General features: G+C 48.3%; 1 protein-coding gene across 4 annotated transcripts in view; it reads left to right on the plus strand.

The window, feature by feature from the left end:
• DOCK1 (dedicator of cytokinesis 1) overlaps positions 1-13,499 on the plus strand; it is a 458,484-nt gene that overhangs the window by 42,126 nt on the left and 402,859 nt on the right. For all 4 annotated transcript variants that reach the window (XM_081267092.1, XM_081267094.1, XM_081267093.1 and 1 more), the window contains exons 2-4: positions 4,768-4,851; positions 10,062-10,102; positions 12,889-12,944. In XM_081267092.1, the coding sequence (XP_081123218.1) occupies positions 4,768-4,851; positions 10,062-10,102; positions 12,889-12,944 (181 nt within the window). The remainder of the gene's footprint in view (positions 1-4,767; positions 4,852-10,061; positions 10,103-12,888; positions 12,945-13,499) is intronic.

Raw genomic sequence — 13,499 nt, forward strand, 5'->3', positions numbered from 1 at the left:
CGTTGTGATTTTTCAGGGAGCCCTCGGGAGGGCCATCTGAGGCTCTGAGGGTGCTGTTCCTGTTTTGAACTAAGTGCTGGGAAAAGACTCTGCAGGGATGTGGGACCCTGGCCTTCATCCAGGCTGACCGTGGCTCTGCACAGTGTCCCATTGGCTGCTTGTAGATGGGTAGATTCTGAGCTGCTAGAAACCCTGATTGAGGGAAACAGAACAAATCTCTAACCACCTCCTTGAATTAGTCTGAACATGCAAAGCTTGTAACTCCCTCCATGGTCCATGAAATATACTTTGTGAATGTCAGCAAATGCTGTTATTTACCATCATTGTGATCTTTACCATCAACATCATGATCATCACAGTCATTATCACCATCACCATTATCATCATCATCACTTCTACCATTATCATTACCACTGTCATCATCATCACCACCATTACCATCATCACCACCATCACCATCATCACCAGCATTACCACCATCATCACCACTATTACCATCATCACTATCATAACCATCATCATCATCATCATCATCATCATCATCACTATTACCATTATCACCACCATCGCCATCACCACCATTACCACCATCAGCATCATTAGCATCATTGCCATCACCATCATCACCACCATTACAATCATCACCACCATTACAGTCATCACCATCATTACAATCGTCACCACCATCATCACCATCACCATCATCACTGTCATTACCACCATCATCACCACTATTACCATCATTACCACCATCACCACTATCATCATCATTACCATCACCATCACCATCATTACTGTCCTTACCACCATCATCACCACTATTACCATCATCACCATCACCACCATCAGCATCATCAGCATCATCGCCATCACAATCATCACCACCATTACAATCATCACCACCATTACAGTCATCACCATCATTACAATCGTCACCACCATCATCACCACCATCATCACCATCACCATCATCACTGTCATTACCACCATCATCACCACTATTACCATCATCACTATCATAACCATCATCATCATCACTATTACCATTATCACCACCATCGCCATCACCACCATTACCACCATCAGCATCATTAGCATCATTGCCATCACCATCATCACCACCATTACAATCATCACCACCATTACAGTCATCACCATCATTACAATTGTCACCACCATCATCACCACCATCATCACCATCACCATCATCACTGTCATTACCACCATCATCACCACTATTACCATCATTACCACCATCACCACTATCATCATCATTACCATCACCATCACCATCATTACTGTCCTTACCACCATCATCACCACTATTACCATCATCACCATCACCACCATCAGCATCATCAGCATCATCGCCATCACAATCATCACCACCATTACAGTCATCACCATCATTACAATCGTCACCACCATCATCACCACCATCATCACCATCACCATCATCACTGTCATTACCACCATCATCACCACTATTACCATCATCACCACCATCACCACCATCAGCATCATCAGCATCATCGCCATCACAATCATCACCACCATTACCATCATCACTACCATCATCACTATTACCATCATCATCATCACCACCATATCACTACCTTCACCATCAACACCACATCATCACCATTATCACCACCACCACTATTATCATCATCACCATCACCACCACCACCACCATCACCGCCATCACCATCATCATCATCATCATCACCATCATCACCATTACCATCAACACCACAAGATCACCATCACCTCACCATCATCACCACCATATCCATCATTATCACCTTAACATCTTAACCATCATCATATCTTAACCATCATCATATCTTCACCACAAAGAAACAGTCAAGCCCTCTTTGAGGAAACAGTCATCAGCAGCAGCAGCATTTGTGGTGCCCCTGGTGTTGTATCAGCAGCAGGAGCAACAACCTCAACTCTAGCGCCATTCCGTCAGCATGACAGCAGCACTGGTGCAGATGGAATTCTCCCTCCCTCCCTGTGGACAGGAGTCCTAGTTCTCCCCTGACATCACTGGACAGCTGTTTTAGGGTGATCTGGAGAGTGAGCAGAGCTGATGGCTTTGTCTTTCTAAACCTCTGATGCTCATAACCTGGATGAGGCAGAGACTAGAATGCTAATTCTTTATTTTTGGAAAAAGATGTGTGTTGTCACTCTGGGCTGCTGCAGCTGTTTACAAGGAGAGGAAAAGAGCTGCCGGGGGGGCCCCTCGTACGGGGCTCGTCTCTGCACCCTCTCCCACTCCACTTGTCACAGGTAGCATTCAAACTTCTGCACTGGACTCTGCTGTCCAGGGTTGAGGTGTCCACAGGGATGCACATTAGTAGCAGGTACTGTCCATCTGTAACTGAGCCGGTAAGAAAGGTAACTGGGTTTGAGAGAGAGGGGTGGTCTGCACTCACAGCCTGACCCCCAGAGGCAGGGGCTTGTGGGGGACGCGCTCCCTGGCCTCTCCAGCCTCTAGAGCTTCTGCATTCCTTGGCTGCTTTCCCCTTTCTTGTGACACTTGGACTCATTTCCTCTCTGGACTCTGTCTCTCCTGCGGCCCACTCATGAAGAACTTTGTGATTACAGTGGGCCCACTGGGTGGTCCAGGATTACTGTTTCCATTGCAAGATCCTGAACTCATCACACCTGCAGTGTCTCCTTGCCCACATTAGGGACATCCTCATAGATTCTGGGAATTTGATAGGGACATCTTTATAGAGGACGTTATTCTGTCTGCCACCCTCTTGTCAATGACTCTTACATTGTAGTCTCTTGGTTCACCCTTATATCTGGTCATTTAGTTGTTAACTTGAACACAGGCCAGGGCTGCTCAGCCAGTGCCTCTGCCCTGACCCTGCTGTGAGACCTGGGGCCGCATGCACACCCCTCTGGGGCTCTTTTCTCCTCCACTTACAAAATCATGGATCTTGAGGCTCATTTCGTAGCTGAACTTGTGGTTTCTGAATCTGTGTGTGAGATTCCACTGTCCACTTCTGGGCTAGGGATGGGATGGGCATTTGAATGACGGCTCAGGAAGGGATGATGTGTGAGCTTCTCAGAGGCACACGTCCAAATGGATTTACGCTTGACCTTCTCATTTTATCTTACTTTATTATTTTTCACATCTGCTGTCCCCTTACCTGTAGCAGAATACAAGTTGGTAGGCATGTTGGTAGGGGTGGTGGGCGTGTTATGGTTCCTGTGGGTTAAGAACATGGTTATGTTGAACCAGGGAGTCAGCATATGCTCTGGGCTTCCTTTACCTGGCACGGTTATTTCCTGTTAAAGAGTCACCATAAAATGCTAAATAAACTTAATAACTACTAATAACCATCTCTGTCAGTTGAGGACACTTACATTTTATGAATTTGGGGGAAATATAGGAAACTACCTGAGAAAAATGGATTTTTTATACATATATGATTTTTTTTGAGAGTTTTAAAGAATTTTTATGACCGTGTGAAAGTGTCCTTGTCTTGACTTTTAAAAAAGGACTCTGGAAGCTAAAAAAGTCCTTATAGCAGGAAAAACAAAATACCTACAAATACAAGAACCATCACGATTAGTGAAGTATTTTCCGTGCCCCATTGTACCCTTTAAGATGCAAAATGCACCCACAATTCTGAGGTGGGTGTCATGGTCCTTATTTAACAGACTGAGAAACTGGAGACAGATGGGAGTCACATGCAGGCGTTCCCCCAGGTGTTCAGAGGTAGGGGGTCTCCTGCTCAAGTTGTCGGTATCTAGAGACTGGGAACGTGAGGTTCCTGGAGGCTGCATAGCATGCAAGTCTAGCCTGCCTCTGCAGCCCAGAGCAGCTCAGTTCCTTGAGGCCACCCCCTGGAGGCTGTGCGGGTCCTGTCCTCAGAGGTGGAGGCATGCAAGATTGAAAGTCTTGTAAAAATAAGTCTTTTATTTTAGTTGGGGAGACTGGTGCATACAGATCAAGATACGAAGGGGTGAAGTGGGGTGTGTGCTGGGGCTGCTCAGAGGAGCAGAGTGGAAAGAGCCAGCAAATTCAGGGCTTGGTATTGTGGCGAGGTGCACCCTGTGGGCAAGGGAGGGCTGTGCTGGTGCACACAGGGCTGCAGGCTGGCCCCTCCAGGGAAGCGGGCTTGGAAGGGAGGTGAGGGAGGTGCTAGGAGATGACATGGTATATTCCTCAGGAATAAAAGGGAGTGAAGTCCTGATACCAGATTTTACTCAGGGCACCTTTGAGAGCATCATGCCAAGTGACAGAAGTCAGACACACTGGGCAGATGCTGTGGGGTTCCACTTGTGAGCTGTCAGATTCTTGGGGACCCAAAGTAGATTGGAGGTCGCAGGCTGGGAGGGAGAATGGGGCTTCTGTTGAATGGACGTGGGGTTTCTGTTTGGAGAGACGGAAGCGTTTTGGAAACAGGTTGGGGAGATGGTTGTATGACATTGTGAATGTACTTAATGTCACTGGATCGTACACTTAGCAGTGGTTCAAGTGGCAAATTTTGCATCATATTACACTTGACGCCATTAAAAATAAATGATCCTGGTCGTCTGGTGGGGTGGGAGTTAGGAACATCTCCACACCATGGCCTTGACTTTTGTGTCAGGAGGAAGAGGCCACTTTGTGGGTGTCAGAGAGGATGAGGCGAAGACTGACTGTGATTCAATTTGACAAGCAAACAGCATTAAAAACAAGCACAGATAACCAAGGGTAGTCGACCCCTCCTCCATTAACACATTTCCCCCTTTTCTCCACAGCGTTTTATAACTACGACGCCAGAGGAGCAGATGAGCTTTCTTTGCAGATTGGAGACACGGTGCACATCTTGGAGACCTATGAAGGTGTGTCATTTTGCTGTCTTTTCTCCTGTTGTTATGGACAGTTGAATACTTTTTCAGTCCCCATGACCAAAAACATATGTCATCACATTCTGTTTTTGTGATTATTTTTTATAGATGGCTGCTGTTGGGGGTAAAGGTATTGGGGCAGCTCTCCTTTTTAAAATAAGATCAAGCTAAAACTAAAAATCCCCATTTTTAACATCTAAAAAAAACCCCATTGGCACCTTAGTTTGCAAGTGGATGTAAATCTTGGCTGTTCATAACCGACCACTTGATAAAAAAAAAAATAGCTCTAAGATATTTCAGTGTTTGGTCTGTTGCTTTGATGTGTTGGTGTGAACTGTGAGTTTTTTAATGCTATCACTATTTCTCATTCTCTTTCCTTTTTCTTTTTATCTGTGACCCCCACCTTCTCAGGGGTGAGCAGATTGTCACAGCTCTGTGGGATGCAGTCCTGTGAGCAGTTGTTAGAGTCATTCACTAAAGACCCTGTTGGTCATAGTATCTTTCCGGTGTCCTTGTTAATTTTCAGGCTGTTGGTTTTCATATTTAGTGTTTTGCAAATTATTTGAGCAGACCATCTTTCATTTTATGTTGTGCTTATCATCGCATAGAAGGGAAGAGATGATGGGCTGGCCCTTTTCTTTATTTTTGCAGTGCTAGGCTTGGAACCCAGGGCTTCACACATACTAGGCGAACAGACGCTCTCCCACTGAGTCCCATCCCCAGCCCTGGGCTTGGTTTTTTTAACCACTGCTGCAATCTGGATGTTAAGATTGTGTTTTCGTGTTGTTGGGTTCATTTTCTGCTTGAAGGGGTGATTCCCATACAGTATGCGAATAAAAAGAACTGATTAAGATGGATCATTTAAATAACCAAATTGCTTTTAGACCAGCTTTAGCTAAACCTTTCCAAATGGGAGAGGGAATCGTAGACATCCCATAGCAATCAACAAATTGAACATCCAGCTCAGTCTTCACAATCCACTTTGCACACGAATGAGCTGTGCTAGTCTTGTGTGTACCAGGTGAGCCGTGCCTGGCTCAGGTGTTCTTGGGGACACCTCTGAGACACACAGATGCATTAAAATAGGCATGGCTGTGGCTGTCTCTCTTTTCCCTTTCTGATGCGTGCTGACTTAAAACTTATTCTGTTTGCACGTCTTACCCTGAAAGTCCTATCTCAATTTTTTTGTGTTTGTGTGTTAGTGGTGTATGGCTGGGAACAGTTGTAGCTCTGCAAAACAGAGCTGTTCCTTAGGTGAATCGGTAGTTGTGAGGGGCACTGGCTGCTGGTTTCCAATGTTGACAGCTGACAGTTGGATTTCCTTATCTATTCTCGGTACATATTGCCCGTGGCTTAGAGGAAACAGAGAAATTAAGTAGAGGTTAAGGATCAACCCTTTCATCTCAGACTGAAGGGAAATGCTCTGATATCTTCTTTATTTTTGCCGCTGGTCAGTTGAACTTGAATCGTGGTAATAAACACTGGGCTGTGACATCATTCCTGAATAGTTAACGATTTCCTGCAGGGCTCCGGATGTAGGGACTTCAGTGTCTTGTTCCTTGCTTAGGAACAAGAATGCACTCTTTAAACAGGGCCCTCCTTAGACGTCAGCTGTCCTTGGGATGCACTTCCAGGTCATCTGACAGCGAGTGGCCTTTGGCTCTTTGGCCGACATCGTGAGGGGCTCTCACAGGCTCTCAGGCTGGACCAGCCCTCTAAACATTTCAGTCTTCATAGACTCTGACATGAAATGGATTTCCCTCCCTTGACAGCTAATGGCTTGGTTTTGATCAGTCTGATCAGAGAGATCCATTTAGGGAATTAGATGCAAATTTGAGCAACTTGGTGACATCGTCAAATAGAAGTGGACTGGTTATTTCCATTGTTTTCCTCGTGTTCTGTCTACGATTCATGGTCCGTCTTAGAGCTTGTTCTCCCAGCCCCCACTTTTACTCTAAGAAAAGTTTTCTGCCTTTCTCTGTGATCCCTTCGGGTGGGCCAGGCTTGTTCCCAGGATGTAGCTTCAGATGACTCCCCCTCAGGGACTTGCTTTCCTCGGTCACTCTTTATTCAATAAGATGCTGAGAACACGTTCGCCTGAACACGTTCGCCTGCAGGTTGTGGTTAATTGCTCTTTCTCAGGCTCCGCCAGGCCTGGAGCCCAGAGCACAGAAAAGATATCTGCCAGGCCCCTGTGGAGGGGGAGGAGCTTTCGGCCCTTTGCTGCAGGCTCCTGCCCTGAAGCAGCATCCAGAGACAACCTGATGCCAGGTCAAGTGACTCTGGTGTGGCCATGACAGTTCTGCTGTCTGCTCATTTCCATGAGGGTCCCCAGGGGCTGAATGCCTTACCTGGGGGAAGCTGCAGGCATCACTTGTAAAGATCAGGAAACAGTCCTTTTGGTTCAGCCACAACATTAAAATTTTAAAAGTGTTAATGACTATTATATTTTATTCCAAAATGACCTGCTGTTTTCCTGTGCTGGACAGTGGCCTCCCTGAGTCCAGGGACTGTGTTTTGCCCAGGTTTGCCTGTCTCTTGGGTGATGACCCGTTGTTTGCCTCGGTGGAGGCTGCTGCAAGCCCTGTGAGTTCTGCTAGCTGAGACTCTCCTACCCCAGCGTCCTCCCTGCTTTGCAAGCAGGGGATCACAGTGTCCCACCCCCTCATTCTCCAGGTGACCTTCTCTCCATGGCGGACTGACTGCTGCTCACAGGCTGGTTTGTGGTTTGGCCCCTGCCTGTGTGAGGGGCTTTCTGGGTATGAGCTCACGGAGGACAGAGGTTGGGTCCATTCGTTTCTGCGTCTGTGCACCGAGGAAACTTCCGACATATAGTTCTGTAACATGAGGGAATGATGCTTCAAAGACCTGGGGAAGCGAACTGTAGGTCTGCACTTTGCTTAGGAAGCCCATTTAAAAGGAAACTTAGCATCTGTTGACATTAAGTGACGCAAGATCCCTCCTTGTCCTCACAGTGTGCCCCCCCTGCCCCTCCAAGAAACAATTCTGCTCTGTTTGAAGGGGTCTTGTTTACCCGAGTCCTCGCCCTATCGGGGGTTGTGTTGAGGGTAGATGAACGTAGCCTCAGCTCTCCTTCTGCCTCTAGAAGTGGCTCCCCTCCTCCCAGTGCAGCTCCAGCTGCTTTGCCAACGCCCTCCCAGTCGTGGGTGCTCAGATGGCCGCTCTGCCAGCCGCCCTGGGTCCTGCGCGGCGAACACACCTGTCTGTCCTGCGGATGTCTTTGGGCTGTGTTTCCTGAGGTGGTTGCTGGTCTCCTGCTGTGGGGACCCTCCCTTTAGGTGCACTGGGCCTGCTGCTCCCTTGCTGGCAGCTGTAATGCACATTCCCCGCTGCGTTGTTCTTACCACTCTTGATAACTGTGTAGCAGTGCTTTTTAAAAGAGCTTTTGATTCATCTTTTTAAAATTTTTAATTTTTTTGGTACCACAATGTGAACCCAGGGGCACTCAGCCACTGAGCCACATCTCCAGCCCTTTTTATTTTTTATTTTGAGACAGGGTCTTGTTAAGTTGCTTAGGGCCTCGCTAAGTTGCTGAAGCTGGCCTTGAATTTGTGATCTTCCTGTCTCAGCCTCCTGAGCTGCTGGGATTATAGGCATGCATCACCATACCTGGCTTAAGTTGTCCTTTCTTGTTAGTGAGTTTGAGCATCTCTCAAATGCATAAGTCTTTAGGCTTCTTCTTTATTCATTGTTTCTACAATTTGCTCTTATTTTTATTTGGTTGCTGCTTTCTTCTTTCCTCTATGAAATTTCCTCATCCTTATTAATCCTTTGTCAGTTTCAGAAAACAATGGACATATTAGTGTTGAAATGCAGGAAGGACATAATAGCAGGATAAAGGGCAGTCCTCCAAATTGAGCAAATGCAGTTTGAACAGCTCATTAGGTTCACCTTCTCTCCTCCTGTACTTTGCTGTCTGTGGACACCGTCACTGGTGGCACTGACTCGGGGCTGGAGTATGTGAAACCTCTGGACTCCACTGTGGCTATCAGGAGGTAACCCTTCAGATACACGCCTGATGCCTGGACACTTACTATCTGCAGTGCCCCCTGCTCAGGCTGGGGGTTCCTGTCTTTTCTTAATGTTTTGCTTATCTTAATACCATCACGTTTTGGTTCCCAAACCGCCTTCCCCCCTGGGTGTTAAAATTGCTTCTTTTTGAGATGGGGCAGAGGGTAATTGCTGCTGCGTTTGCCTGTTCCCAGATCTGTCTGGGCTTCTTTCTCATGCCTGGACGTCCTTGGTATCTAGGGTTTGGCTTTTTGATAATGTATACAACTCTGGCGTTTGGTGAATCCCTGTGAATTTACCCAGCTTACACATTTTCCAAGTATTCTCTGCCACTCTCCAGAGAGGTCCTTTGCCTCCTGTGGGGCAGGGTTGGGTCTGTCTCTGAGCTTTGGGTTTGCTTTCCAGAGGTAAGTTTGCCTGGAGGGACTGCAGAATGTTTGGGAAGGAAAACACCCACCTGACGTCAGGGATGGTACAGTCAGTGGTCAGGAGATGGGTTCCTGGCCGTGGACCCCTGTCATTTGCAGGGACACACTCCTTCACAGAGTCTGCCGGGAGGTGCTGGGTGGGGTCAGGTCTGTCTGCTGGTGAAGTGACTGCTTTCAGTGTTTGATATAAATAGGGAGTCCTTCCCTTATTTACTTTCTCTCCCGACATGGAGGAAAGGGAAATTGAGTCCAGGCAACCCCCAGGGGGTAGGTGGGCCTCTGCTGGACCACACTTCCTGCTGCCGTCAGTCTGGCCACAGAAGTGCTTTGTGAGATCATGGCTGCCCCAGGGCACAGCTCCTCCGGTGGAGAGGGAGGAAGTTGGTTCTCAATAGGTTTTCTGTGCAGCGCAGCTCTTGATGATCTGAGGGTGCTGGCATGTGCCCTTGGAGAGACCCTGATTCAAGGCAGACAGTGGGGAGAAGGGTCAGTGCATACATAAGGAGCCTACTAGGGACTTGTGGCTGAAAGGACAGCTTCCTCTCTGAACTGGGCTCCTTACTTCAGCTTGCTGCCCAGGGCAAGGTGAGGCAAGTGGAGATAAAGGTCTGGCCTGCCTACGGGATCTCAGGGCCTTAGGGTGTCGAATTCTGGGCTGATGGCCCTCAGGGAGGTGTCCAACCCTGAGGCTGCTGCTGGTCCTGTGGGTCCTCCTATTACTAACACTCCATTCTCTCTGTGCAGGGTGGTACCGAGGCTACACCTTGAGGAAGAAGTCCAAGAAGGTAAGTCCTTTTCATTATACGTAGTGCTCGGTGTGGGAGGAAATCAATTCCATCTCATCTGGGCCTGGGTCGTACTTGCCTGTCTTCTTTTCTGAATTTAAAAAATACATGGATGGAAAGGTGAGCTACCTTGAATGCTTTCCTCCTGGGCAGCCTGTTGTCCTCAGGTAGTGGGAAACCTCTTGTCCTGGTGAGGTTGGCCTCCTGCGTAGGCAGCACAGGCCAGGGAACGAGCTGAGAGAGCAACTTCAGAGCCACACAGGCTGCCAGCAGCTTCCGGCCTCACTTCAGCCTCGACAAGGGAGCAGCTTGCGAGGCTCAGGCTTGCCTTTCCTCTTGCACTGGATGATTTGTATATCACTCAGGTTGAGTAACAAAAAACTGCTTTTTAGGGCTGTTTGCTTGCCCGAGTCTCTGAATATCTGAAACTAAAACATGCAATTAGACCTCAGATCACTCCCAGCCACAATTCCGTGGCTTTAGCATTCTTAGCTTTGCAAAACCTAATTATGGCTCTTCGGTTTGACTCTCTGATGTCGCGATTTTGAAGCACCGTCCATTCGAAGCTGTACTTAGGTGCTCATGCTAACTTATATGTTTTAAGGTCTAATTACATTGGACGGATGGTTTGTGCCCTTCTTGGAGTTGGCCTCCCTCATCTCCATCTTGGCCTGGGCTTTCTTTGCATTGTGGTCCTGAGCCTTTAGACAGGCTTTGGAAGTTCTGCTCTGCCTTCCCCGGAGGCCTGAGCCAGGCCATGCTGACCACATCTGAAGCTGCTCAAACTCTCACACCACAGTTACTTGGGAGGGGTGCAGGCGGGTCCCCAGGGCAGCCTTCTCTGGCATTCCATGTTTAGGTTCTAACAGAGAGTCACTCGAAGGAGTAGTGGTCAGCTGAACCTCCAAATTGGAAGGACCTCTGCACTCGGCCCTGCCGGGCTCAGACTGGGCTGTAAGTGTCCTGAGCCCCAGAGCTGGGAACAGACAGATTTCAGCCCTGCGGTAGAAGACTCTTCAAGGACGTTCTCTTTTCCATCAATTTCTCTTGTGTTTTGATGGAGGAGGACTCTTGCAGAGGAAACCCTGAGTTTCTTCTGGAGCACCACAGTTGAAGATGGCGGTAATGAAGACCCGAGGATTGGGGACTGAGCCCCGCCCTCCTCGCCCGCACAGAGGACGAAGCTGCAGCCTCCTGTGCTGCCCAGGGGCTCTTTGTTTTCCTTGGTGCTCATGTGGCACTTGGCTTTTGGGATCACCTCCCCGGGTTTAGGGTCTCTCCCACTCCCCGGTGCCTCCTGGACCACAGTCCTCCTGCACCAGAGCCCTCATTGGCAGAGGAGGAAGTGGAAGCTTGCAGAGCTTTAGTTTTGCCTCATTCCCAGAAGCAGGGAAGGGACGTGGCCCTTAGAAACCTTGACTCTCAGTGTTCTGCAGGCCCGTCCCGAGTGCCCTAGACCAGATGCTCAGTTTCAACCCCCAGGTGTGCCCAGCCTCATCTGGATGTTGCCCTTCCTCTGGCCTCACTACTGGGTGGGTTTGCTGAGACCGAGGGGATCTCTGCCTGTGCACTGCCAGAGCTGGGGGTGGCTCCTTTGCTTTTGTACCCTCATTTGAACACATTGGCATCATGGAAAGATGCCCCTTTGACCATGCTGGAACTTAGCGGTGTCTGGGATACCTGGGACCTGGCTGGCTCAAGCTGTGTTGGGTCTCTTGGTCCTTCATGTGGCTCGGTCTCTGACTTCCTGCCTGAATCTTTTATTCTTGTGATAACATTTCCTTATATTCAGCCCAGCCACTGTCCCTGTAGGCAGGAGGAGCAGGGAACCCTGGTCAGTCCTTTCTGTGCCCCAGGCCCTTCTGATCAAAATTGCCAGCCTGGTTTTGGATCTAGTGTAGATTCTTTGGGGGCAGATGCAGGGAGGACCCAGTGAGAAGCTCCCGTTCCTGCCACAGAACACTGACTGGGCTTCTGCTCTGTGCTCCAGGTCTCACCCAGGAAGTGCCTGCTGGCTTGTGCTGCCCGAGACCTCAGCCCCGTGGCCCCATTGCACATCTTCCCTGTGCTCACCTCTGCTCCGCTTCAGCAAGGGTCAGGGAGAGGACCACATCTCTTGATAAAGCTCCTCCTGGCACTTTTCCGACTGTGTCTGACACCAGTGTCCTGTTAAGAAATCACCTCCCTGGGGCCCAGTCCTGTGGGTTGTGTGTGTGTTGCACTGTGGAGATGGAGCGTGGTGTACAGCATGAGCCAGCATGCTCCCCCGGCTGCTGTGCATATGGGACCATGTTCATTCCCCTTTATTTTACCACTGGTCCCTCTGTTTGGAGATTTTTCAGAAATTTCCATTGTGTGTAGAGCAGGGGTCAGTGCATAAGTGGCAAGCCATGATATAAACCAACTTCTGATGATGATCTTATTATTTTGAAAGGGGGAAATCTCCCTCAATCATCATCACCAGCTGGCCTTTGACTTGCCTGTGGCAAGATCAACAGCGGGAAAAGGGAGCAACTTAAGGAGAAATGAGAAGTGAAATTTTTCCTTTGCAAACACATTGTCTCTGTTTTCTTCTAAGACATCTGCGGACTCTTTGAAATACAAGCTGATTGCGTTGCTGTTTTTCACACTTGTGTTCTCTCTGATGTGTTGTATGTCAGGCTTAGCATAAGACTTGCAAAATTAATAGTGACCCAGCTATCCGGACCCCCACCTTTGCAGGGCTGTTGTTTGATTTGCGTGCACTGTTCATGTTGGTAATGAAAACTTTTTTTTTTCCCTCAAAGGGTATATTTCCTGCTTCATATATTCATCTTAAAGAAGCAATAGTTGAAGGAAAAGGGTGAGTTTGTTCTCGATGTTTAAATGAAGAATTGCAATTACTTGTGATGCAGCTGCTGAATAGTCAGCTGGGTAGCACTCGGGGGTAAGACCACCTGTATGATTGACGTCAGTGATTCAGGAGTTGAGGGGTCAGAAAGGGAATCCATGATTTAGAGTGCAGTACCATGTTGCTTTGAGCCTTCAGAGTCTGAAGTCACCAGCACAACTGCAGGCCTTCTCCTTCAACCTGGGTCTCTGCTTCCCTGTGAGCTACCCATTCGGCAGACTCCACAGCCCTGCCCCCTCCCACTCAGCTCGGAGTCCATTTTTTCTGGAAGGGTTAGCATGCTGTAATACAAATGGAGTTTAGGGGGTAGCAGCAGTTGTTAAATTGGGACACGTATGAATTTGCATTTCATCTCATTATGATCTGTGCTTCCTGGAGGTCATCACACTGATGCATACGGTCATTAAAGGGACATTTGTGGAGCAGGAACCCATTCAGCAGGAATGGCAAATGAACAGCCAGGTGTGAATTCAGAAGAAGGAGCATTAAAATGTTTTCTTTTTTGGT

Source organism: Spermophilus citellus, assembly GCF_964194105.1.
Source record: "Spermophilus citellus genome assembly, chromosome: 15".
Classification (NCBI taxonomy): Eukaryota; Metazoa; Chordata; class Mammalia; order Rodentia; family Sciuridae; genus Spermophilus; species Spermophilus citellus.